The 27,231-nt window shown below is 41.1% G+C and overlaps 2 protein-coding genes and 1 pseudogene across 2 annotated transcripts in view; 2 read left to right on the top strand and 1 right to left on the bottom strand.

Annotated features, from left to right (window-relative positions):
• LOC123936669 (A disintegrin and metallopeptidase domain 3-like) overlaps positions 1–280 on the bottom strand; it is a 219,908-nt gene extending 219,628 nt beyond the window's left edge. Inside the window, exon 1 of the mRNA XM_045997152.1 lies at positions 102–280. The gene's annotated coding sequence lies outside the window, so the exon portion shown is untranslated. The remainder of the gene's footprint in view (positions 1–101) is intronic.
• IDO2 (indoleamine 2,3-dioxygenase 2) overlaps positions 1–27,231 on the top strand; it is a 56,574-nt gene that overhangs the window by 6,695 nt on the left and 22,648 nt on the right. Inside the window, exons 2-7 of the mRNA XM_045997154.1 lie at positions 7,551–7,646; positions 18,925–19,044; positions 21,288–21,406; positions 23,539–23,553; positions 24,780–24,879; positions 26,250–26,367. Coding sequence (XP_045853110.1) covers positions 7,551–7,646; positions 18,925–19,044; positions 21,288–21,406; positions 23,539–23,553; positions 24,780–24,879; positions 26,250–26,367 — 568 coding nt within the window. The remainder of the gene's footprint in view (positions 1–7,550; positions 7,647–18,924; positions 19,045–21,287; positions 21,407–23,538; positions 23,554–24,779; positions 24,880–26,249; positions 26,368–27,231) is intronic.
• On the top strand, positions 11,934–14,860 carry LOC123932550 (annotated as a pseudogene).

The raw sequence follows: 27,231 nt of genomic DNA, 5'->3' as shown, positions 1-27,231 counted from the left end.
TTCATTCAAAAGGAGGCTCAGGGCATTTATGTGTTTCCCTGGACTGTTTCGACAAAGTTACCACAGTTTGGTGGCTTAAAACAACAGAAATGTATGCTCACAGAATGCTGGAGAGCAAGTCTGAAGTCAGGGTGTTGGCCAAACTAGTTTCCCTCCGGAAGCTCTGCAGGAGAATCCCTACTGGCCTCCCCTGTCTTTCCGTGGCTCCAGGTTTTCCACTTTCATGGCAGAAGAGCTCCATTCTCTGTGTCGATCTCCATGTGGCCTTCTTTGTGTCTCTATCTTCTTCCTCTTCACTGTCACTCTTCTGAGGACACTTGTCCTTGGAGCCACCTGAATCCAAGATGATCTCATCTTGCAATCATTAACTAAACTACACCTTTCCCCAGATAAGGTCACTTCCGCAGTTTCCACGTGGGTTTAACTTTCTCTCTCTTTCTCTCTTATTTACTCTCTCTTTTCTCTCCTTCCTCCCTCCCTTCTTTCTTTCCTACCTTCCTTCTTTCATGGAGGCATACATTCACTCCTCCATGGGACTGAGGTGAAAAGATAAAAGCATTCCAGGGAGAGAGGGACCTAAGCAACCAGAACTACGACTGTCCTAAGATCTCGACCATACCTGCATGGGACGGTGAAGACAATGAAGCAGGTTCATGGCCAAGCAGAGAGCCAAATACACCGCTGGATCCTAGGTCCCAGGGATCTCGACCTGAGCCGAAGGCAGACACCTAACAACTGAGCCACCCAGGCACCTCTGGATCATTGTTATTATCAAGCCTAGTAATTTGATTTCAACATTCTTTTTTTAAAACTCTATAAATACCCAGTTTAACAAGTGCTTTTGAACCAACTTTTCCATCCTGCTGATTTCCTCATTAAGGAACCAAATGTATTTTGGACATACATTGTCTATTTGTGTCAGCAATTTTTTTAACTTTTTGAAAATTATACTTTGACAGAGGTGTAATAGGAAATTGGTTTTTATAAAAGAAAGAAAGCCAAAAATTTTATTATCTTTGCCCATCCCACTCCTGGATCTTCCAGTTATTGGAATGAGAGTAAGAAAAACACACAAGTTTCAATTTCCTGCCCAGTTACACCCATCTTCCATCCCCCTGTGTCCTCCATTCTCCCTGTGTTTACTCCGAGGTGGTCCGTATTAGTGCGCTGAACTCTGAGTCAGAGTAGGTTGGGTAACCTCAGGAAAGCAGAAAGTCATCCAACATCCCTGGGCTCTATTTCAAGGTGGAAATGAGGTAATATGTTCTTTTTTATTATTTTATTTATTTGAGAGAGAGAAAGACAATGAGAGAGCACAAGTGATGAGCGGAGAGAGAAGCAGGCCTCCTGGGGAGCAGGGAGCCCTCTGTGGTGCTCCATCCCAGGACCCTGGGATCATGACCTGAGCCCAGGCAGACACTGACAAAGCCACCCAGGCGTCCTGAGATAATACATTCTAACCCATAACATGTTAAACACAAATGTAGATATCTGGATTACAACATAAGCATCAACAATTAAACTAGAAATAGCCTAAAAGAAATATTGTTGGGGGGCGCCTGGGTGGCTCAGTGGGTTAAAACCTCTGCCTTTCGCTCAGGTCATGATCCCGGGGTCCGGGATCGAGCCCCGCATCGGGCTCCTTGGCGGGGAGCCTGCTTCCTCCTCTCTTTCTCTCTCTGCCTGCCTCTCTACTTGAGATCTCTGTCTGTCAAATAAATAAATAAAATCTTTAAAAAAAAAAAAAGAAATATTGTTGGGATGGGAAGAAGTTTCTAAAGCATAATGTAAAAACCCAACGGCATAAATGAAAATATTGGTTCATTTGACTATCCTGTTGTGAACGGCTGTTTCACGCACTACACAAAATGCAATGATCAGAGCATATGAAAAGATATCAATCTTGTTAATAACCACTGAATTATAAATGTATACGATAATATGATAGCAGGTACAATTTCTGGAAAACTACACAAGAAACTTGCAAGTGTTGTTATAACTAGATGGGAGGATGAGAATTAGGGTACTTTTACTTTCCATTTTATAAATTTTGTGCTTTTGAAATGTCTTGCTATAAACATTGATTGCATTATTTTTAATTATCATTTCCAAAAGACATATATTTCTTGTGAAGTTATTTTAATAAGTTTATTAAATAAAATAATTAAATTAAAATAATTATAGAACTTTAATACAATAATACAATACATATCCTATCTTAAAAGCATAACAAAATGAAAAACGTTTGGTGACGGTCATGTCTAGAATCATTGCTAAGTGGCACTCCCATTATATATCACATACTATAACTACAATTATAAATTTATGTAATTTTTCTGTTAAAAAATCAAGAAGTGGTTTTCAACCTTTCCATGTGAAGAATCTTTAATCCAGCAAATCCACTTTCAGAAATTTGTCCTAATAATAAGAAAATATCCAGAAATATATGTATAAGGATGACTGTTTCAGATTTGTTAATAGTGAAAAATTTAAAGCAATGGTAATATTCATTAATAGAATACTGGAATACCATACAAGTTTGTGAAACAGATGTGCTAGATATGTGTGAACTGACAGGAAAAAAGGTGCTGGCTCATGAAAAACTCATCAGCTAATCCTGTCTCCTACCTTGTAATTTAAAAAAAAAATCTGGCAATCAAAAAATAATTAACAATTCAATACTTTCTTAAGTCTCTAGAGGAAAAGCTAGAAAGAGACGCTATATTCGTAACAGATGATGAAATACCTTCAAAATCCTTTCTCCCCTTCTTGATCATTTTCAAGTTCCCCACATCAGTGGTTTTCAAGCTTTGGAGCACATCAGCTTCACCTGCAGGGTGTGTTTTAGCAAACCCTGGGCCCCATCCCAGAGTCTCTGATTCAGTAGGCCTGGGGGAGGGCCTGAGAACATTCATTTCTAACAAGTACCCATGCTGTTGGACTAGGGAAGCACAATTTGATCAAGCCCAGGTGATCAGGAAAGCATGGTTTTCTTGTGTTTGTGTGATGTGTGAAACACAAACATCAGAACTTTTAATTTTTTCTAATTTTTATTGAAATTCTATTTAGTGAACACACCGTGCACTGTTGGTTTCAGGAGCAGAATTCAATGACTCATCTCTTGCGTATGGCACTCAGTGCTCATCACACCCAGTGCCCTCCCTGATACTCACCACTGCCTAGCCTCTCCCCTACCCACCTCCCTCCATCAATCACCCCTTGGCTTCGTCTATGTTTTCAAGAATCTCATATGGTACGTTTCCCACTTTCTAAAAAGGGGAGAGGAAAAATCAGGAGGAAGGCAGAGATTCCTCTAGGAATCTAGGGGAAGAGAAAATGTAAATACTCCACCGCAGCCTAGCTGAAGGCAGAAGGTGGTATGTATGGATTTCCATGCAGGTGAGAAAAGCAGAAATCCAGGACGCCTCCATTTAATTTTCAGAATAGGATCGCTAGCGTAGGCATCAAAGAAGGAAGGCCGAAGGTGATGATTTGGTTACAATTTTCCTTCTTAAAACCTACTTTATTTTATTTTAAAGATTTTATTTATTTATTTGAGAGAGAGAGAGACTGTGTGGCGGCGGGGAGGCAGGAACAGAGGGAGAGGAACAAGTGGACTCTGTGCAGAGCACAGAGCCCCACATGGGGCTCAATCCCCTGACCCTGAGATCAAGACCTGAGCCAGAATCAAGAGTCAAGATAGTCAACCAACTGAGCAATCCAGGTGCCCCTTAAAATCCACTTTAAAAGGACCCTCTGAATATCATAACTCTGCTTCTGTTTCTTTTATGCAGATTATATTCCATTGTCTCTGTAAAATTGCATTCAGTTTTTGTTCATAAAACACATGTATTATACAAATGAGACGACAAACAATTTGCCAGTTCAGAGTCCGTTTACCATAAATGTCTCTGCCTTTATTCCTGCTACTAGTCAACTCTGCGTCTGCTCTGTAAATCACCAAACTTCTGTCAATGTAATTATCAGCCCTCTTTGACTCTGCACCCATCGCTGAGCAATGCTGGGGAAGATTATACTATCATCCTTATAAACTTTTTCTCCCAAGGAGAAGATCACAGATCAAGGTAGACTCCTTCCCAGAAGCAGGGGTACTGTGTGAAGAGGGTGTGAGGATAGGATTCCTGGGTGGCTCAGTTGGTTAAGCGTCTGTCTATAGCTCAGCTCATGATCCCAGAGTTGTGGGATCAAGTCTTGGATCTGGCTCCAGCAGGAAGCCTGATTCTCACTCTGCCTCCCACTCCTTCTGGTCGTGCTCTCTTCCTCTCTTCCTCTCTTTCTGACAAATAAATTAATAAAATCTTAAAGGAAAAAAAGAACACCTGCGAAGGGAGTGTGATGGAATTTTCTTTCCATGACATCTGAATCTATAGTAAAAATAAAACTAACATGATGCTGAGGCGCCTGGGTGGCTCAGTTGTTAAGCCTCTGCCTTCGGCTCAGGTTGTCATCTCAGGGTCTGGGATTGAGCCCTGTCAAGCTCCCAGCTCAGTGGGAAGCCTGCCTCTCCCTCTCCCATGCCGCCTGCTTGTGTTCCCCTCCCCACCTCCTTCTCTCTCTCTGTGTCAAATAAATAAATAAAATCTTTAAATAATAATAACATTATGATGATGATCATATAATCTAATTTGTTGTGAAAACGAGTAGGGTGTTCTCAGTTTGTCCTGAACTGATTCAGTTTTAAAGATAGCGAAGACAGGACTAAATAAAGTCTAATTTTCAGAGATTGTGGATTGGACATTAGATTCACCCAGGTTATGAATTAATTAGGAGTTTGAACCCAAATTTGTCTCACATTCTGAGAGACTGAAGACCGCCTCCAACAAGTAATTTATGGGTAACTTATAGTTCCATACCTCTTCAAACAGGACTGGGTCTTATATAGTATTACAGTACAGTATAATGTACATAATATAAGACAGTGTACTGCTTGTATTTTTATATTTAATTTCCTGTTCCTTCTCCCATCTATAATTAATTTAACACCAACCCCTTTCTTCAAGTCATAGAACCTGGGCTTCAGTCCCCTTTGGTGAGAAACTGAGTTCATAAACAACAAATTCCCTTGAACTCTAGACTTTCACCTTCTGTCACTTCAAAGCCAGGTGCTTCATTTGGCCTTTTACTCCCCTTTTCCCCCTTCTTCCCTGACATTTTGCCTGTGATTTCTTGTCTGTTCTTTATCTTCAAAATCATCCTCTTCCAAGACTAAACTGCTCAGTGTTCTCATTTTAACTTTGAGATAGCTCTCAAACCCGCATGACTCCTTGCTAAGGTCCAAGACTCTCCTAAACATGGTAATTTACTCTTTCGGTCTCTATGTTCTTAATTCCTCAACACACCAAAATTTGAACCCTGCTTCCATGACCCTGACCTAAATTTATATAGATATAGAAAGACTGATATATACATGGGTACATTCTTAATTTTTTTTTTCCAAAGTGGACAGTCTTCCTTTAACTTTCCACAGATACACCTGACCTTCTTTGATGTCTTCTAATGTCTTGACTTCTGGCCCACTGAACCTCTTTTTGATCTGTGCTGCTGGATTCACTTCCTCCACCTGCTTTGTCATTGTTCCCCAGTGTGTGCTGATCTGGGCCTTCTCCGTTCACTTGGGGACTTCTCCTTAATGACTTCATCCTCTTTTGTGGTTTTAACTTCATGTGAAGTTTTTACCACAAATACCACAGGTATGCCTCCCAACTGTGCATTTCTAATACTAATTTATTTCCTGAACCTCAAACGGCAGATGCACTTGTCCAGTATGTGGCCATATCCTGACATTCTAGGCTATAAATATTGAACAATAAACTCACTATTTTTATGCCTTCTCTTTGACTCTCCCTGCATTTATGTCTCAATCTGTGTTCCCCTCGATACATTCAGTAGCCTATTTCCTAAACATGGAAATCATCTTTCCATGGCCTCTCCTTCTTAACCCACAGATACAACATTCAGTTGCAGTTTATGCTCTGAAAAAAGGAGGTCCAGACCATAGGGATAGATCAGGAGTTGGCAAACTTTTTCTATAAAGGGTCGAATAGGAAACACCTGAAGTTTTGCATACCATATAGCTTTCTTGTTGCAACTCCCTGACTCTGCTGCTATAATGTGATAGCAGCCGTAGGCAATATGTAAACATAAGAGTGTAACTGTGTTCCGATATAAGTTTATTTACAGCAAAAGGCATAGTGTGCCATTTCCTGGGATGGAGCTAGGATTGCTGAAATTCAGCCTATTTTCTACTTGGCTAAACCCTGGGTCCAGCACAGTCAATGCTATTAGACTAGGAGTCATCGTGCCCTTAGTCCCTTTCTCTAAATTTAATCACTCATCATTTTAATTTTACTTTCCAAATATATCTTTTTTAAAAAATTGTATTTATATATTTATTTATTTGAAAGGGAGAGTGCAAGCTCGGAGAGGGGTAAAGGGAGAGAAACACTAGCATTCTTCCCCTAGCCTGAGATCATGACCCTGAGGTCACCCTGAGCTTAAATGAAGAGTTGGACACTTAACCGACTGAGCCACCTAGGTGCCCCTTTCCAAATATTTCTTGAATATTTCCTTTCTAAATTCATTGTCATTATCCAAATTTAGTCCTCAAGTAGTACTTCAAAGCTTTCCTAATCTGACTTTATAACTTCAAATCTTATCAACAAAATTGTCGTTCTAGAATTCAGATCGAACCATGTCATCAACTACATGAAAAGAAAATTCTTATGCACTTTATAAAAAGCACATTTGATCTGATTTTCTGGTCTCATCATCGATCACCTTTTCTCTTGAGCTTTATATTGCAGTAACACTGAGTCACCTGCAGTCCCAGGAAGCACAGCTCTCTCCTATATCCACTAATTCTTCTGTTTTACTTCCTTCCCATTTTCAAATTTCCCCCAGCAAAGTCACTTTCAGACTCTAACACTAGCCCCCATTGTCATATTTCTACAAATACTTCCCTTTTATTTCCCAAGACTGTTGACAGAATTAACAACTTCCTCTTCTTTGCAAGTTCTTAAGCTTGCCCACATGTCAGTAACTGAAAATATTACACTGCATTGGGGTATATCTGGCTACATTTTTTCCTGACTTACTAGATTACATGCTCCTTAAACCCAAGGACTGTATTTCAATCATCTGTGTGTTTGTAATGCTTAGCACAGGGCCCAGCATAGAGTGAATTTTCAATACTTGTTGAACTGAACTGACCTGAATTCTAATTTAAAACTGAAATATGAAAGCAGTTACTCCCCCAAATCTGCTTCCCAGAAAGGTCTAAAATACTGAGATGGGGGCGCCTGGGTGGCTCAGTGGGTTGAAGCCTCTGCCTTTGGCTCAGGTTATGATCCCAGGGTCCTGGGATGGAGCTCATATAGGGCTCTGCTTGGCGGGGGGCCTGCTTCCTCCTCTCTCTCTGCCTGCCTCTCTGCCTACTTGTGATCTCTGTCAAATAAATGAATAAAATCTTTAAAAAATAATAAAATAAAAAAATAAAATAAAATACTAAGATGTTTCCATTTTGAATACAGAAAGAACTTCCAGATCATTTTAGGCCTTGGATGGAAATTGCCAACAAACTGCCTCATTTGATTGAGAGCCAGCAGCTTCAAGCTCAAGTAAATAAGGTATATTTTTTCAGTCTTCTCTTTAAGATCTTCTCATCATCGTATTTTCATCCCCACACCACATTTCTTTCTCAGAATTATGAAAGTGGGTCTGTGGACTCAGGGACACCAATGATTGCCACTGAAATTACCAAGAAAGCCACCTCACCTTTTCTGAAGAGTGGAATGATTTGTTCCTCATATGACACATGCATTTCCTTAAAATTTCCATAGCCTGCACAAAATAATTTCTGAAACACATTAGGCACTGAACAAATATTTGTTTACAGAAGGAAGGCCATCTGGTTGGGCATTATAGGTAAGCTGATGGATAAATCTAGATGGAGAAGGGTAAGCTAAGCACTGAAATTCTCAGTGTCCTCCTTGGTTAGTGCTCCTCTCCCTTGATTTTACCAGCAGGGTCTTATAGAATAGTTGAGTCAAGAGAATTGCTGAGTTATAAAGTCAGGTTGGTGGGTTCTGCAGAAACAGTTGTTAAGAGGAGCATTATTTCCCAAGAGTGAGTAAGAAACAGTGAAACTTCTTGGTCCCTGGAACATTGACAGTATCCCACTGTAATAAATAAGATGATATAACAAGAAAACATGACTTTGACTCAGGAAGACCTGAGTTTGAATCTTGGCTTTATTATATAGTAGCTATCCAACTTGAAAACAAATTATTTCACCCCTGTAGTTCTACCTCCTTTTTTACAGAAGGGGAGAAGTTCTGGTCTCATGGAATTGTTATAGGGACTAAATCTCTTCTTTTGTCCCTGCCATTCAGCAGCACTGAGTATATATTTATACTTCCCTCTGGTCTCTTCTCCAATTTGGAGTGCCATGAGATTTCAGAGATACAAGAAAGCTTTCCCATGCTCCCAAATTCTCCATCACCGACTTAAACATATTGAATATCTATAAATACTAATGGATTTAAAAGTACTTACTAGATGCCTGCTAAGTGCAGGTACAAGATTAGAAATCCTGTAAGAGATTGACTTCAGTGTTTATGAAGATAGCAAACTAAACCTAAGAATTTATTTTCCTGCTGCATAAAGTCTCATTAATAAGATCAAAGAAATTAAAAAATAAGAAGAAAAATAAGAAAATATCTTTAAGTGCAGGGAACAAGAGAAAGTACCAAAGACGGATGGAACTTTAAGAATGTTTGTTTCATATTAAGCAAATTATATCAGAGTGTATTGTACCCACGCAAAGCATACAACCAAAGCAAACTGAACCTCTGTAGCCTCCTTCTCCCAGTTCAGAGTAGCAAGACATAAAAACAAGGTGGAGCCAAGAATGATTTGTAGAAGGACAGATTAAGGTTCTATTTGTGAACTACACAGTTCTCTGCACCACGCTTTCCTTAGGCTTTATTTGATTATACTGTCAAGAATGAAGTGAAGGATTCATTGAATTGGTGCTCCTCATATATGAAATATCAGTGAGAAAAGGCCAGGAGTGTACAGCTAACTTCTGGCTACTGAAAACATGGAAGTTGGCAAAAGAGTTTAGTACAGCTGTGAAAATAATCCCTTGACACTTCCAATGGGTTGAATAGTGTCTCTCCGGAAATTGTCCACCTGGAACCTAGGACCGTGACCTTATTTGGAAATAAGGTCTTTGCAGATGTAATCAAGGTAACTGAGGTCACACCATATTAGGGTACACTCTAATCCAGTGTGACTGGAGTCCTTATAAGTAGAAGGAAATGTGGGCCCAGATCCAAGGATACACAGGGAAGAAGACCATGTGAAGGTAGAGGCAGAGAAAGAGAAGAGATACATCATCTACAAAGCCAAAGTGTGCCAAGAGTTGCTGGTAATCACCAGACACTGGGAAGGGAAGAGGGAACGGATTGCCTGTCCTTCAGAAACTCCAGAAGGAACAAACCTTATAAGTATCTTAATTTCAGACATCTGTTACCCAGAATTGTGAGAGAATACAGTTCTACTGTTTTAAGCTTCTGAGTTGGTGTGTGTTTGTTGAGGTGGCCCTAGGAAACTACTACAACACTTGTGGCCAGTCTCTACATTTCTAATTACGTATAAAACATCTAATTACATGAATCCACTTTTAAGACTTCACTGGGGTTCCTGACAGGCTCATTCAGTAGAGCATGCAACTCTTCCTCTTGAGAATGTAGGTTCAGGCCCCACGTTGGGTGTAGCAATTATTTAAAAAAAAAAAAAAAATCTTAAAAAAAAAAAAAGACATCACCAGCACAGGCTGAGACTGAATCATTTGGAAATCAGTCATGAAAAGCAAATATTATGGCTTCCAGGACCATACATGGAGCTTCAGACTAAAAAATTGTTCTCTTGAGCCCTTTAGTTGGCACAGACAACACAATAACTGGATTTACATGTTTTATCCTGAAGTACTTCCAGACCAGCCACCTTGCTCTTAGAAAGCCCCAGGAAACCTATCCATATTTGGTAAAAAACCAACCAACCAACAAATAAAACTTGTTTATTTGTTTAGATACATCCATCTTATTCCAGAAAGAGTCCCCTTTCTCCACTCCACCGTCACAAAACACTACAGGCAACTGACTTGCTCCCAGAAGCTACACAAGAGGAGACTCAGCAGCATTCTGGAAACATGATCAAGGGACGCTTTAATAGCTACTAGTTATGATAGAACTGACCACAGTCCCTGAACATGAATCGATAATAACAAATTACCATGTCGTATGAAAAGAAGGAATAAGTCAAAACACAGTAGGAAGGGATTGGACATTCACAACTAATGGCTCTGATGAATCAATGTTTTTGAAATTCTAATTAATCTCTCCAGTTTATTTACTTTGTAAAAATAAGTGAAGTTGTACATAAAAGGAACTATTGGGGAACAAAGAAATAAACAAGCAAAAAACTCAATATAATCTCAAATAAATCAGAGAAGCATTGGTTATAGAAAAAGGACACACTTTTCATAAAGTATAAAGCAAAAATTAAAGAAACATCAACTCTCAAAAAAATAAAGTATAGAAAAGGAGAAATGGATGACCCAAATTCTACAAAGTAGAGTTCCCCAAAGCAGAGTGGCATAGGTGGAGGAAAAGCAAAGCTTCAAGCACATAAGAAAAAGTTTTCAGATCTTAGGAAAGATTTGAGTATTTTATCAGAAAGATATTGGGGTTGGGGGGACACATATAGATATCCCTGTGTAAATTTCAAATTTTTTAGAATAAGAAGAAAAATTTTCAAATTTTAATCAGGAAACAATAAAAAACAAAACTGGTTTACTTATGGAATAACAGGATTATTTATAACAATAAGTATTAACAGGCAATTTAACACCTCTTTGAATAACTAAAATTAAAAAAGAAAATTCAGCATTATCAAGTGCTGATGAGGATATACGTCAAAAGAGACACTCTTTCATGCTGCTGGTGGGAATGCAAAAAAATAGTACAGCTACTTTGGAAGAAGGTTTGGCAGATTCTCAGGAAGTTGAATATAGACTTTCCATATGACCCAGCAGTCACATTCCTAAGTATCTACCCAAGTCATGTGAAAATTAATGTGCGTAGAGAAGCTTGCATGTGACTGTTTATAGCAGCTTGATTTATAATCCCCCAAACTGGAAATAACCAGCCTGTCTCTGAACAGGAGAATAGTCAAACTCTCAGAGTACATGGAGTGAATGTAGATTTTGAACTTCTAGTCCCCAGTATGATGGTATTAGAGGGTGGGGCTTTGAGGAGATCAATTAGTCAGGGTTCTCCAGAGAAACAGAAGCAAGAGGATATAGACATAGAGAAGAAGGTTTATTAGGAGGGACAGGCCCACATGGCTATGGAGACTGCAACCTGCAAATCAGGGACCTTCCATGAAGCCCACCCGAATCGCTGAGCATGATGTTCTTTACTCAGCCTACAGTTTAAATGCTATTCTCTTCCAAAAACACCCCCTCAAAGACATACCCAGAAATAATGTTTTACCAGTTACCTGGGCATCCCTTAATCTGGTCAAGTCAGCACATTAAACTGACCAGCACATGTAGCTAAAGTGGTTCCTGAGTGCTCTCTAGCCCTCTTCAGCTACAATGTGAAGCTACACCAGAAAGACAGCAGTGCACAACCCAGAAGAGGACCCTCCCCAGAACCCAGTCACGCTGGCCCCCCAGCCTGGTCTTGGGCTTCTAGCCTCAAAAATTGTAAGAATTAAATGTCCAATGGTTATAAGCCACCTAGTCTGGGCTACTTTGTTATAGTTGCCCTGACTGGATGAGACACTGAGTTAGAGCCACACAACGGAATGCTACTAAGTGCCAAATGTATCTTGCTAAATGAAATATGCCAGACCCAAAAGACTGCATATTGTATGATCCCATTCAAATGACATTCTGGAAAAGACGAAACTGTAAGGACAGAAAACAGATCAGTGATAACCAAGGACTGAAGCGGAAGAGTGAGTGGTTGGCTACTGCAGGAGGAGTTTTTGTTCTGTGGGATATTCAGGGGTGGCAAAGCCCATAGAATTGTATATCATGAAGAGTGAATTGTATGCAAATTTAAAAAGCCAATTAACCAGAACTGGGGGGAATCTTGGGGTGGAATGTAGACTACAACAAAGGAGTACAGCTGTGTTCCAGATGCATGACATCATTTCATGGGGTGGGGGGAGAAAGATGCTGACCTAAGCCACGGTGGGAAATGACGCTGTGGCTAGAATCTGTATGGCAAGACTGAAGAGGAACTGCACAGTATCACTATACTCCAGTGGGAAATTGGTTTTCCTGTGGGGGTATGATTTAACAATTCTGAAACTGCTTTATATGTATACTAGGTTGAGCAGATAAATAAATGAACGGTGAATGATACTTTGCTGTTAGAGATAAAAGTTACAAATTGGCCAAAGGGAAATTGAATCAACCTGCAGCACTGGATTAGAGCTGGAGACAGGAGTATAAAGTCACGTTTAGCTTACGTATGTGGGTAAGTAGATAAACGTATGCGGATAAATCAATATTATATGGATATGGACATATATAATATGTGTGCACACACATGCACACCCACACATGTCCTGGCTTTGTCCCGTGAGGACCTAGGAGCAGTGGCTTCCAGGAGGAATGGGCAAGCCCAGTGTGGGGACACTGTTCTCCAAAAAAGGAACAAGGGCTCCTTGGAGAAAGGGCTGATTATAAACTTGAGACAGGGCAAATACAAGGTGAACAATGTTACACTGCCAGGAAGTAAAGCAATGCTAACAAAGGGAATAGTTGGGTCATGTCAAACAGGACACAAAAGCCAACCTGGAAGAGCCCCCAGTGGACAATATGGAACAACATCGCAAGCAAGTAAACAAGGTAGCATTGGGTTATAATCCAAAGTATAAAATAAATATGTATCTGTCTATACTGATATTTTTTAAAGATACTGTATGAATATTAATAAGATTTTAGGAAATGGTATTTAGAACCCAGATTTTATTAATCATCCATGAGAACTAAAAAAAGTAAATTATCAATCAAATCAAGAAATAAGAAAATACACTATCCAAACACTTTGTCTCAAATGTTCAGAAATTATTCTAGCATCATGACTACAAATCAGAATAAAGGACTCAGGAAAGACCAAAAAAAAAAAAATGAGTATTTAAGAAAGACTGCCAAACAATGAAATTAATGAAATATATGGTCAATTTTCTTGGGGGCGGGTACTTCTTAGTAGTCACTGCTAATGTGTCTGTGAAATAAGAAGGAATTTCAGGGGGAGCCGAGAGCCCGGGGCCCCACTCCTCACTGCGCCCCCAGAGAGCAGCGCCCAATCACTCCCGTGTCCCGGCCTCCGGCCGCGCTCCGAGCTCGCCCAGCCTACGACTGGTTCAAGATTGATCTAGAAGCTGAGATGGTGAACACTGTAGCTGGCATTGGAATTCAAGGTACAGATAAAGAAGGCGGAGCTCAAGGAGAAGAACAACCAACCCATCAGTTCCCCTTGGGATGTAGTTTTTGGAACCTCAGGTTCGGAGCTCCAAAGAGATGACATTCTGTGGATAGCCATGGCAGGGACTCATCAGATATGGGCGCTGCTGCTGGACTGTGGCAGACTACCAAAGAAAAATGAGCTGAAAAAAGAAACCTGCCTTCGGTTTGCTGGAAGCGGAAATGAAGAGAACCGAAGTAACGCATATCCTCACAAGGCGGGCTTCGCCCAGCCTTCAGGTCTTTCTCTGGCCCCGGAAGATCCCTGGAGCTGCCTGTTTATCCGAGACCGTGAGAGCAGCACGGTGAGAACCGTCTCGCTGAAAGACGGAGCAGTGAAGCACCTCGTGGAAGGAGAAAGAGATCCCATGAATTTATTTGCTTTTGGTGATGTTGATGGAGTAGGAGTCAATGCCAAGCTTCAGCACCCACTTGGAGTAACTTGGGACAAAAAGGAATTTACTTTACGTGGCAGACTCTTATAATCACAAGATTAAAGTTGTGGATCCAAAAACAAAAAACTGCTCAACATTAGCAGGAACTGGAGACGCTAGTAATGTTACCACTTCGTGCTTTACCCAGTCAACTTTTAATGAACCAGGAGGCTTGTGTATTGGAGAGAATGACCAGTTATTATAGGTAGCAGACACCAAAAATCATCAAATTAAAGTGATGGATTTAGAAACAAAAACGATTTCTGTGCTCCCAGTCTTCAGACCTGACAAGGCTGTGGTAGATGGCCCGTTCCTAGTAGAGAAACAGAAAACATTACCCAAACTACCTAAATCTGCTCCAAACATTAGACTGTCTCCAGTGGCTGCGTCTCCAGACCAGACTCTGCAGTTCAAGCTAAGATTAGAGCTCCCATCAGGAACAAAGCTGACTGAGGGAGTGCCCAGTTGCTGGTTTCTAGCCACTGAAGGCAATGAGTGGCTTCTTCAAGGACAGATACCCTCTGGAGAAAAAGAGAGCATTTCCAGTCAACCAGCGATCTCACTGCAGATTCCTGGAGATTGCTTATCACTGGAAGCGGTGATATCTATCCGAGTGTTCCTTTATTACTGTAGTGCAGACAGCAATGCCTGTATGATGAAGGGAATTTTGTTCAGTCAGCCTTTACAAATAAGCAGTGCACACCAAGGGGGCATGGCTCCAGTAGAGCTCAGGTATGGATTTTAACAAGCCAGCTAGCTACGTGGTCACCATGGCTGCTGTCCTCTGTCCTCATCATCGCTCTTAGGAAAAGCAGCTTTATTTCTGCCTCTGGATACCAAGAAACCCACTGCTCAGTTCTAGCAACTGATATTAAAATAAAGCTATGCTCCGTATTTACTTATCTATTATAAACAAATTCCTTCATTCTGGCTGTGTACCAGCTAAATCACTGACCATCATTTGAACCATGATTTAGTAATCTCTGCTGCTATTTGGCACAAAACTTTAATCCACACTGTAGTCTAGAATACTATCATGAAGCTGATTTACAGTGAATACTGTTAATAATAATGAAACCAAATATTTTCATTTTTTCTACCTTTACTAGCAAAGAGCACATTTGAATATATAAATTTCACAATAACTTTAAACAGAACCTAGGATCCAGTCCACATGTTGGTATCAAGACACTTGCTATTCAAAGTCTAAGGTCTATTTTAAGCCAAAAAAAAAGTCTTTACATTACAGTAGAAACTTAAAGAATATCTGGGTGGTAAATATGTTCTTTGTCCTCTTCTGTGATTCTCTTGCTTGAAAGTGATTTAAAAGAAAGTTTCTATTTTTATTATAAATTATTTGCTATTTTAACATACCATTATTAATGCCTTATAACTCTATTCAGAAAAAGTATGTCAAAGGATATACAGACTCCTCTAACTTTTTCTGAAGGAATACAGTTTTACCCAGTGATGAATGGGTCTCCAGAGATGCCATGTCTTCCATGGAGAGAGGGACTTGGGGACATATCACTGTCTGTGATACTGTTTAAAAGAATACATTGGGACAGCTGCATCTGAGTAAACGAGTATATATGTTGTAAGCATTAAAATATGCAGATTGGTAAAAAAAAAAAAAGAAGGAATTTCTAAAATAGTTTGTGTGTGTGTGTGTGTATGGACATAGTCTTTTGGCCAAAGTGCATTAATATGATGATGGAGTTAAAATTATATATTTATTTTTAACAAGATGTTTAAAAAATGTGGAAGTTGTGAAAGTAAAATAATGCTTAGTTCATCATGCATGTTGCAAAATAAATGAACAAATATATATATATATATTTAACAACAGCAAGGTGAGAAGATTTGCCTTATCAATTATCATGACATAATATAAAACTACAAAAATTAAGATCAGATGATATGGGGGCAGCAATTTTAAATGTTATAGAAGAAAATTTAAAAGAATATGTACTTGGACTAAGGAAGATTTCCTAATGACTAAAACTGGGATATTTTAATGATAGACTTAATTTCATTAAAATAGAGCCTCCAGGGGTGCCTGGGTGGCTCAGTGGGTTAAAGCCTCTGCCTTTGGCTCAGGTCATGATCTCAGGGTCCTCTGATAGAGCCCCGCATCGGGCTCTCTGCTCAGCAGGGAGCCTGCTTCCCCTTCTCTCTGCCTGCCTCTCTGCCTACTTGTGATCTCTCTCTGTGTGTGAAATAAATTTAAATATCTTAAAAAAAAAAAGAGCCTCCATTCATCACAATAGACCATAAAGAAAAGGAGAAGCCAAGCCATAAACTGAAAGATGATGTTATCACATATATAGCTAAGAAAAAGACTTGTATCCTGGATATACAAAGTCTTGGAAATAAAATAGAAAGACAAACAACCAAGTTAAAAAACTGTGCTGTAAACATGAACATTTTATAAAATAGCAAACATGAATGACCAAGTAACATATGAAAGATGCAAACATTTATTAACAATCAGGAAAAAGAAAATTAGAACTGTAATGAGATTGCATTTTACAACTTCTGTATTTACATTCCATCTTATAATAAAACAAAAATATGAAATCAAGTTCATTACTTTAAATTCAGGAAAACATTAAGTTTATGACTCATTCTCTCCCTAAACATTTCATTGTTTTTCATAGAAAAAAAAACTTGTTACAGAGTATTTGTTGTTGCTGTTTATTTTCTTCTAAATCAGTTTTTAAAATTATCTGTGTTTGATTGGAAAGGAGAGCCCAGGGACTCTAGAATGTGCAAGAAATTTCCAAAAAGTCTCTAACCAAGAGCCACATTCTCAAATCAGACTTTGTTCCTTTACCCTAAGATGGCAGTGTAGGTAACCAACAGGGGCTTTTGGCTATTGGACATCTGAAATGTGGTTAAGACAAACTGATATGTAAGCCATTCACTGGATTTTGAAGATTTACTATAAAAAGAGCAAATTATTTCAATATTTTATACTGACCATGTGTTGATAATATTATGGATATACTGACATAGAAAAATACATTATTAAAATAAATTTCATGTTTCTTTTTAGTATTTTTTTTTTAATGTCCCTGCCAGGAAATTTTGAAATTACGCATGTGGCTCTCATTTCTATCAGGCAGGGCTAACTTGAGAAAGCGGGACAGTGGACAGAACTGAAATAGTACCCTGGCTCAGTCCCTCCTGACTCTGTGACCCTGTGCTTACCCTCTCTGACTCAGTTTTGGGGGGAAAGCGGAACATGACCTGGCCTGGGAAGTTTTTAGCATCCTGTCTCAGGAACACTTTAGTTAAGAGGCTTATAACAAGTACTCAATAAATAACTATTGTTAGTATTTTCTGGCTGCTTCTTGTTGAAATACAACATCTCAGCAGCCACTCCCCACCCCATAAACACACGCAAGCACGTGAACCTAGAGCACATGGGATTCTTTCAGAGCCAATTTTTAGAAAGAATAAACATGCAGCTGAGTGGGGAGGACAGACACAGCAAGGCTGCCCTCTAGCAGAGAGCAGAGGAAGGATTCCAGGAGCTGCTGGTAGGGAGCCTGGGCGGGAGAAGCAGCAGGTCAGAGGCTGCTCTGCGCTGCCTGGAGCTTAAAAGGACACAAGATGCCCTTCAGCAGATGAATGGATAAAGAAGATATGGCCCATATATACAATGGAATATTATGACTCCATCAGAAAGGATGAATACTCAATTTTTGTATCAACATGGACGGACTGGAGGAGATTATGCTGAGTGAAATAAGTCAAGCAGAGAGAGTCAATTATCATATGGTTTCACTTACTTGTGGAGCATAAGGAATAATGGAGAACATTAGGAAAAGGAAAGGAAAAGTGAATTGCGGGAAATCAGAGGGGAAGACGAAGCATGAGAGTCTGTGGACTCTGAGAAACAGACTGAGGGCTTTGGAAGGGAGGGGTGGGGGGATGGGTCAGCCTGGTGGTAGGTATTTAGGACAGCAATTATTGCAGAGAACACTGGGTGTGGTGCATAAACAATGAATCTTAGAACACTGAAAAAATTAAAAAAAAAAAAAAAAAAGGATACACAAGACATCCGCCACCACCTTTTGTGGCACTTAAGGACCCCAGAGATAGGAAGAGCTGGATCAGGCTGTTTCTGGAGTTGGGGCAGCCATGGGAGGAAAGGAGGAGAGCAGAGGTGGGGAGGGGGCATGCCAGGAACCTGCAACTCCTTGTTGGTTGGTGTCAACCAGGACAGGCAAGGCTATTCCAAGCAAAAGTGAAAAACTAGTCCTTGTTTAGGCAGGGTAACCTGTGGGCAGGGTGTGACTTTCATGATGACACCATCTGTAAACTTCTAAGTGACACATTTCCACCAGGTAAAGGGCATGAAGAAGAGAAAACACCCCTCCCGGGTCACTGGAAGGATTCCAACAAGGACTGCCCAATCCTTTGGCCCAGGTCAGCTAATGCCCTCTAAGGATTTGGTCAGATTCCCAAGTCCACTGGGCCTCCTTTTAGGAGGAATTAAGCTGAGAGAGTAACGCCTGCAGGGCAGGTCTGTGGTCTGCCTTTCATGATGCCAAGGGAGCTGCCATGGTTACACTCCAGGAAGGAAACAATCCTGGTCTGGGGAATTCGTTATGCAAGAGCACTCTGACCAATCAATCTGTCAGCTCCTTGGTGGATGTGACCAGGGGCTGGCACAACCATGGGGGCCATTTGGGAGCTTGGATGGAGTGGTCCGGTACTTCCCAAACAATGTTGCCTGGAATCCCTCCATACTGCGGTGTCCTCAGATCAGGGGGAGAATGGGAGTGCACGGAGGCTCTTTCTCCCTCCACAAAAACATAAGCTGTTCCCTATATGTGAAGAACACTTTAAGTCAGAGATCCCCTGTGCCCAGCCTCAGCCCTGCTGATAATGTGTGGGTATTGCCTTGAACAGATGCCCCTCTTGAACTGCCAGCTCCTCCAGAGTTACCGGGAACAGCGCCTGGCCCACTTGGTTCTGAGCTTAATGACCATGGGCTACATCTGGCAAAGAGGAGAGACGCATCCCCAAAAGGTAAAGGACAACCAGATGCCCACCTTGTCTTCTGCCTGCTCCTGGAATACACTCCCTGTTTGGCCCCACACTGTTTTTCTGAAACACAGGTCCCTTCTTGCTCTTTTATCTGGCTATCCGTTGGAGGAAGGACAAGAGGCCTGCTTCAACGAAAGAATTTTTTTTCCTTAAGAAACTAAACTTTTTCTTTTTTAGAACTTGTAGCCATTTCTCCCTTTCGTTAGCTTTCACATCTATTTTCTTTCTGGCAATAATGCTTCCCGATGCATTTGAAGGCAACAACTGAGGTCTCAAAGTACTTAACGATAGCTTACCTCCTAGGGCATTTTGTCTGCCTCTGCACATACATTATCTCTTGATTTTCACAATCCCATAAGGTAAGTGAAAATCTACTGTGCCCATTTTATAGACAGCTGAGGACTACAGAAGATAAAGTCCTTGTCCAGGGTCAGAGAGCAAGTGAGGGTAAAATCCACGTTTAGACCTTCTGACTCACCAGTGTAACTTTATTTCCTTAGAGGCACTCATTGACATTAACAAGATTAATTTTAATCTTTAATACTCCTTTCTTTCCACTGATTATTGGTCTCTTAATAATTTATTTAAATCTCTTCTGAATCTTGACTTAACATTTCATGGTTTCCACCTGAAGATTATAACGTGAAGTCTCTGAGTTCCACGAAGCAGTAGAAAAGACTATTCCCTTTCATTTCGCAGAAGTGTCCCTTTTCCAGGAATCAGAGCTAGCACTGTTCTAGTACTTCATGTTCACTGAGCAGCCCTGGCCTATTTGGCTTGCTTGATTGATCTTGCCTCTTTTCCTCCAAGTAAACATGAGAAACTCCCCATGAGAAAAGGAAGGGAGGCTGAGAAAGGAGAGAGGAGGAAGATACAGAGTTGCTTCAGAGTTTTTAAATGTCAAGACATCTTATTTTTTTTTAAATTATGTGTCTGACATAAGAAAGTTTGAAATCTAGGCACACTACCAACCATTCCACTAGGCTCCCCTCCCCCTTTGTGTTCTCCAAATCATAATTATATTAAAGAATTGAAAGACACAGGGCCCTCTCATCTCTCTAAGGAGCTCTGAGCCCTGGGAGGAGGAGTCTCTAACTTCAAGGTCTGTTCTTGTACTTCCAGAAGAACAGGGAGCCCCTGTCCACAGTCTCAGATCCTCTCTTTCTCTGCATCTCATCTTTTAACTCTTCACCGAAATAGACACCTCCCTTCTGCACTGCGCTCCTCATTCCCTGATTCCCAAGGGACTCTTTAAACTTCCTTATTGTTTTCTACCTAAAAAACAGTTCTATCCCAAGTCTGATCTAAAAATCTAAGGGAAAGCAAAGGCAGAAGAGGGACTCCTTTAGGGGGAAATAAAAGTGGAAGTGGGAGATGGGGAGCATGAGAATGTTCTTTTGAATCTAAACTAATTTAGCCTTGTCTGCAGTTTAAAAAACCCCACAGGTCCCCCATAGATTCTGGACTTGTGGGCAGATAAGTCTCCTTGGAGCGGTCCTCAGACAACTTAGGGGTTGAAAGGGAACTGTCTTGAGGTGACTTACTTACTTGAAGTTATTATTGGGTTTGACTTACGAAATGATGGACAGAGTTGGCTGCCACACAGTATGAAACGTTCTATCCTCCCCATAACTCTTCCCGATTGACACATAAACACACACATGTGCGTGGGTGTGTTCATACACGCATGTGTATATGTGCTTGAGGTATTATACACATAAACAGATACATCAACATATTTATGTAGTTGTCTGTGTCTATAGATGAGTAGATAGATACAGAGATTTTTGTCCTACTACTTATCGACTCAGTCCCCGGTTCATGTTCAAAACATTTAGTGATGCCCTTCTTTGCAGTCAACTTTCAGAGGTTATTTTATACTGTTTCTGTATGTATGTGCTTCAGCTTTGTAATACTCATATATATTTCAGCTTGTACTTATAAACAATAGATCCATTAGAGTAAACAGAAAAAATATGAGAGCCAGTTGTGCGTTTACAGATCACTCAGATAATACCAGTTTTATTGCCCAGGTCCTTTCTCTGCCACAGGATTGCTGGAATAGAGGGCAATCATGACTACCTCCTCTGCTGAATTTTTCCTAGAATATACTAACTGTATATTCTGTCATATCATATCGAGTCATATGTATCTGGATTTATCTATTGGCCGTATATTCCAGCTATCATAACGTAATCTTATATATCTGGATTCATATCTAAAAGGTTCTGCCAAGAAATCTTGCCCTTCCCCTTGTCGAAGTCTCCAGAAACTTGGGACTCCCTCCTATCCTGGTCCACTCAGACCTGGTACTGACAAACTGGACCCCTAGGAATCCAGAAAGGTAAGACGCAGAGTGAGTGCTTTGGATGTGAACAGACTGAAACTGAGTAAAGGGCAGGCCTGTGACTTTTACTCTCCCTGAAGTAAAGTCCCTGGCTTTTTCAGCCACTTGCAATTAGAGATGTTCATATTTATTGTCTGCTTTATGGCTGTAAAGAAGGATGAACCTGAACTCAAGTTCAAAAATCACACTCCCAGCAGTTTCACTCGGAATACATTGGTACAGGCTATGTTTTTCTTGTTTGCTTCCATATCCAATCTGAATTTCTCAACTTGACCTTCAAGCTCCTGCATAATTAGACTTCTCTCATACTTTCTCACCAAATTATCTCCTGTTTTCTAAGATGCCCTCCAGTCCTGTCAAATTAGGACCAGTGCCTTCAGTAAGTGATCATGATGTAGTTATCATAAATGAATGATTATGGGTGAATTAGAGTGAATTAGGGCTCTAGATAAGCTGGATTGAGAATTTGATGGCTGATGCTACCTCTTCTACCTAGCTGGCATCAGTCCTCTGAACGTTGGGCTGCGAATGTAGGTAGGCATTTGTCTAAAGAAGAAGTAGCATGGGTTTTTAACAATCAATAGAGTGGGTGGAAGAGAGAAAGTATTTAATTTCCCTTTGAACTTTATTATCACAGCCAAATTTACTTCAGGCTGTAGATGCAAGAGATAGTGCTTTGGGACTTAATAAAATAGCCAAAGGGACATTTAGGTCAAATGTGGAGAGGTACTTCCTCAGCATAAGGTTTGTGGGTAACCATAGGATTTCAGAGGAGATGATGGGAATCTGTTCTAGAGGATTAAACACTTAACAAACAACGTAACTTTCTGGACTAATCTGTGTGCCCCTTGGAAGAAACGAGACCGTCTCATCTCTCTAAGTAGCTCCGAGCCCTGGGAGTATACATTTTCCATAAGTATTAATAATGATCTTTGACCAATTCTGCTTTCATAATGAAATTGATGACCAATATCCTCATTAAAGCTGTGACTCTGGCTCAGAGTTTTGACAGAAAAAAAAATAATAAATATATGTGTAGAAATGATTCTGGCCAGGGTGCCTGGGTGGCTTAGTTGGTTAAGTGTCTGCCTTTGGCTCATGTCGTGATCCCAGGATCCTGGGATCAAGTCCTGCACCAGGCTCCCTGTTCAGTGGGGAGCCTGCTTCTGCCTCTCCCTCCACTTGTGTGCTCTCTTTCTCTCTCTGACAAATAAACAAAATCTTTAAAATTAAAAAAAAAAATACAAGTGAATTACCCCATTAAGAAAAACTAAGCTCAGACTTATAAAAAGAAATCAGGACGCACCTTGGTAAGGGGGTGAGTAAGAGTAGAAGAGTTATAACAGAAATGTGGGTTTGTGGTAATTACAAACATATAAAAGGAAGGAGATAATTTACGATGCTGGCCACTGGCTAAATGTTCTGGGGCTCCTGTAGGAGCTGAGATTTGGCTCCTTCTTTGTCACACAGTGCCTTGCGGGAGAGGAAAACTTCTCCCTTCTGGGTTCTTTGGCTGATCTGATCATTAATCTGACATAAGAGAGATTAATAAGAGAAAAATGAATTTAGTTTTGTACATCCGGAAGCCTCTAAAAATATGAGGCTCAAACAAGTGACCCAAAAAAGCAGCTTCTATACCTTTTAGACAAGAAAGCAATACACTTGGGAAGACTTGACAAGATGAAGGGGTTTGGACTTGGGGCAGCAAATTAGTGAAGGAGTAACAAGGTGTATTTCCTCAGGCTTCTCAGCCCTGAATTCCCTACTGCAGGTGATAAGGACACTTTCTATTCTCCTGGTACAGGAAAGTACCTTTTGTGTAGCAGATTTATTTCCTGCTCTCAGGGGAACAAAGGAGGTCAGAGTGTCCTTCTTGGACCAGCCCTTTCTGAAGTAATGTTAGTTCAAATAAATAATGTGCCCAAGGGGACGTTTGGAGTGGCATGTTCTGCTCACAGTGTAGTCACTTCCTGTGACATCCAATGTGTGCATGCGTGTGTGTGTGCTGTAAGTGCATTTGCACACAGACATGCATGCCTGTGTATAGGTAACTGTAAAAGGCATATCCAGCTTATAAACTGATTTGTCCTTTTATTTTCTTTTTCTCTTTGTGGTTGCCAATACTGAAGACCCATGGAAATTGGGTAAGTTCTCAGAAGTCCTTCACTCACTTTTGAATCCATGTGAACTCATAGCTTACAAATAAAGAAAAAAGAAAGCATACCAGTTTTTAGGTAGGATATGTAATCTAAAAATGCCTGAAACAAAGACTGGGAGGACATGTATCAAAAATTAACAGTCCAAAAGTTGATGGTGGTGCCTCAGCTTTGTAAGGATTAGGGGATTAATTTTCTTTGCTATGTTTACCAATCTGTGTATAATGAAACAAGTAAAGTGCAATGCAAAAAAAGGGGGGAAAAAAGAAAGAACAAAAAAAAAAGAAAAAAAACTTTACCAGTTTTCTAATTCCCTGTGATTCTTTGAAGTTTGAGGATCTGAAAAAGATCTCTGGTCTTGCCATAAAGTCTGTGAATGGCCAAATTGCAAGCCGTTCAGAAGACTGCCTTTGAAAGGTCTGGTTTTGCATGGACTGGTGCTCGTGGGCCAGACATCCTCAGTCTCCTCTTTACCCAAAGAGCAAAATCAGCCTCTAAATGAGCTAAACCTCAGCTCGTGAGGGGGTTCAGTATAAAAGCTGTAGCTCAGAAGAGTGAGGGTGGAAGGGCAAAGATGCCACTTTCCACGCTAGTGACCCTGACGGCACGGTGGAGTTTCTGACTTATTTTTCTTTAGTGTTTGTTTTTCATCTCTTGTCATGAATAAGATGTTAGAGGTAGACGTGATTGATGGATAAGTTTTCAGTTTTATAGACTGGATCGACCTCCGGGATATTTGAATCTATATGATGACTGCTCATTTAAAATTGATCCCTGTATAAGTCTTTCTGTCATTTAACTATAATACAGCACTTGGGAGGGGGGAATCACTGATGAGATTCCCTAGTGTGAATTAAGAGATCTTCCTGCCCTGGTCCAGTGATTCATCAGGGACATGACTCTGGAGAAACCATCATGCTTCTCTGGGCCTTAGTTTCAGGTCTAAAACAGGCACAGGGAATTAGCTCTGGCCTGTGGTCACAGCTCTAGGACTCTCTGCTTCTGATTGGAATGATGTGACGAGCCCCAGGTTGGCCCAGCGGATAATCAGCAGTTGGAGGTGGATGCTCCTCCCCAGGGCTGTCCTGTGGAGCCCTGAGGATTTCTCTCAGAGTCCACTTGCTCTCACGGTTGTCTGACTCTGAGGTGGCCTGGGAGCTGTGCACCTTGCTGTCTCCAAGCCTCGCTAACCACGTGGTTATCTCCTTCCCAAGGAACTTGGACATCATTGTCTCATTTCCTGGGGGAGAGAGCCTGCGTGGCTTTATACTGGTGACTGTTTTGGTGGAGAAAGCAGCAGTACCTGGGATTAAGGTATTTTCTTCACAGAACTTTTTTTTTTCCCTTCTAAATGAGAAATTAGTGCGAGCTTTACTTCCCATCAAGTCCCTTTCCCTGTGGTGAACCAATCAATATAGATGAGCATAGACCTTATCCTGGTTGGTTTATGTCTGAGAAAAGAGGTCTGAGTTGTAGCCCACAAAGAAACCTGCCGTTCATCAACAAAGGTAAAACTTGGAATGACCATTTGTCCATTCAGCAGGCAAGCCTAGTTCTAAGCAATGAATGTCTTGAGGAATCAGACAGACACTGTTCTGGTGCCCACAGAAGCTCACCATCCAGGGGAGGAAGATGGACCGATGCGCAGGGTAACAAGAAAAAAAAAAAAAAGTCAGTGTTTTATGAAAAGACATCTAAAACCTAACCCAGACTTGCAGGATCAGGCACAGGGAAATGAGAGCTGGAGTTAAACCTCAAGTGCTGTACAGAATTAAGCAGGGGGTGGGAACAGGGGTTCCTCCTGGCCCAGAGAACGGTTATGCAAAGCCTCAGAGGTCAATGAATCACCACTGAGATCTCCTCGTCCCAGGTTTTGCAAACTTGAACTCCTTCAGCGGTCAGGCAGGTACAGAAAGGTCAGGTGTAAAACAAAAGAAGGTGAAGTGGCTGGTGATCAGCAGCTGTTTTGTGCCTTATCTAAAGCCACTTAAGTGAGATTTGTGTCCTTCCTCTCCCTTGCTTGCTGCCTTCCCTGGTGAGCATGCTCTGAGTGCTTACTGTGTCCTCAGCAGAGTGAGCAGATTGTGGTACAGTTATTTTGACACCTCTCTTGCCCTCTCAAAAGTGAAACTGTATGGTTACTCTACTTCTCATTCCTCTGTTTTGTTCACTAAAAGACACGGAGTAAAGTACTGGTCTTCCAGATGTAGCTTACATAAGGTGGAGACTGCTGGAGACAAGGAAGGCTTCCTGGTGGAGGGGACTCCGAAGCTGAGGGGATCTATAGAGTCTGATTTTATGTACAAAAGAGGTCAAGAGTGAAGGTGCCTCAGTCCAAGATCATAGAAGGAGCATGCAGAAGTAGAAATGATCATAATGTGAGATAAATACAGAAGAAGGAACAAAATTGATGGGGTTATGTCCTTGAGAGTTACAAGTAGCAGCAGCCAATGGGAAAGGTCCAGAAGGACTTAACTAGGGATCTATCTGGGAGGTGCTCAGGAAGATTCCGGCTCTCAGGAAGACTTCACAGCACATTTCGTTCAGGAATGGCCCCCAGGAACCCTGCCAAAGAGCCCAGCAGTCCGAGGGGTGCCCTTCCTCTGGATTCCCACAGCTCTGCCTCTCACTCCCTCTCAATGGACTGAATGATAATGAATTAAGAGAATGAATCTCCTCTTCAGGCACTCGTTCAGGGAGTGAATGCCATCTTGCAACGCAACCAGAACTCCCTGTTCCAAGCCCTGCAGCAACTGAGACTCTCCATTCAGGATATCACCAGGACCTTAGGACAAATGCATGGTATGAGGCTCCTGAAGAGAGAGGGCTCCACTTGGGTCAAAAGGGCCTGGAGGTTTGGCAACGTCCACAAGACGGTGCTGGTGCATTAGCTTTGTTTTAAGGCAACCGATTGTTCATGCTCCTGGAAAACAATCTCTGTGGTTTCTTCTTCTAATTGACCACATTTTTCTGTGCGTGTCGAGGTCTTGTATGAAACTGGGGAGGGAGGGGTGGAGCACACAACACTGGTTATACACGCCTCTCCTCAGCGTTTGGTTGGTCCGAGGGAGTTGGTGCCTAGTCTCTAAAGCCTCTTTGATTCTTTGTTCTGATGTGGGTTCTGAGATGACCCACCTTGGCTTTGGGGCTTATCTGAGGGCTCTTGCAGTGCTCCTCGTCTGTGGCTAGCTTAGGGATGAGTTATCCTGGGTGTGGCCAGTTAAGTGGCCCACCCTTCCTGTGATCGATTATATCTTACTCTGATGTCCGCAGCTCTTCAACTTCCTCTAAAAGAAGAATCTAGAAAATGTAACTAGTGTGTGTTTAAGGAAGGTATGGGAGAGGGGTGTGATCTGTTTAACAAGGGGTGAGGATCTAAGTATCAGTTTCCCCAAGTCACGCTTCACTGACAGATGGAGGGAATCCAGGAAAGAAGACGTTTATGGGAAACAGGACAGGCGGGAGGGAGGGAGGACATAGGGTGGTACCCAGCTTTATTGCCTTCTATTAAAGGAGTAAATTTATTTGCCATCTCAGGCTCACGGCACAAGTGGAAATTCATCAAAATCACCGTGTGACGTAGTATGGAAACAATACATTAATTTCAACTTCTTTTTTTTTTTAAGATTTTATTTATTTATTTGACAGACAGAGATCACAAGTAGG

This window comes from Meles meles, chromosome 2 (assembly GCF_922984935.1).
Source record: "Meles meles chromosome 2, mMelMel3.1 paternal haplotype, whole genome shotgun sequence".
Lineage (NCBI taxonomy): Eukaryota > Metazoa > Chordata > Mammalia > Carnivora > Mustelidae > Meles > Meles meles.
This window is presented reverse-complemented; position numbering and strand designations above follow the sequence as displayed.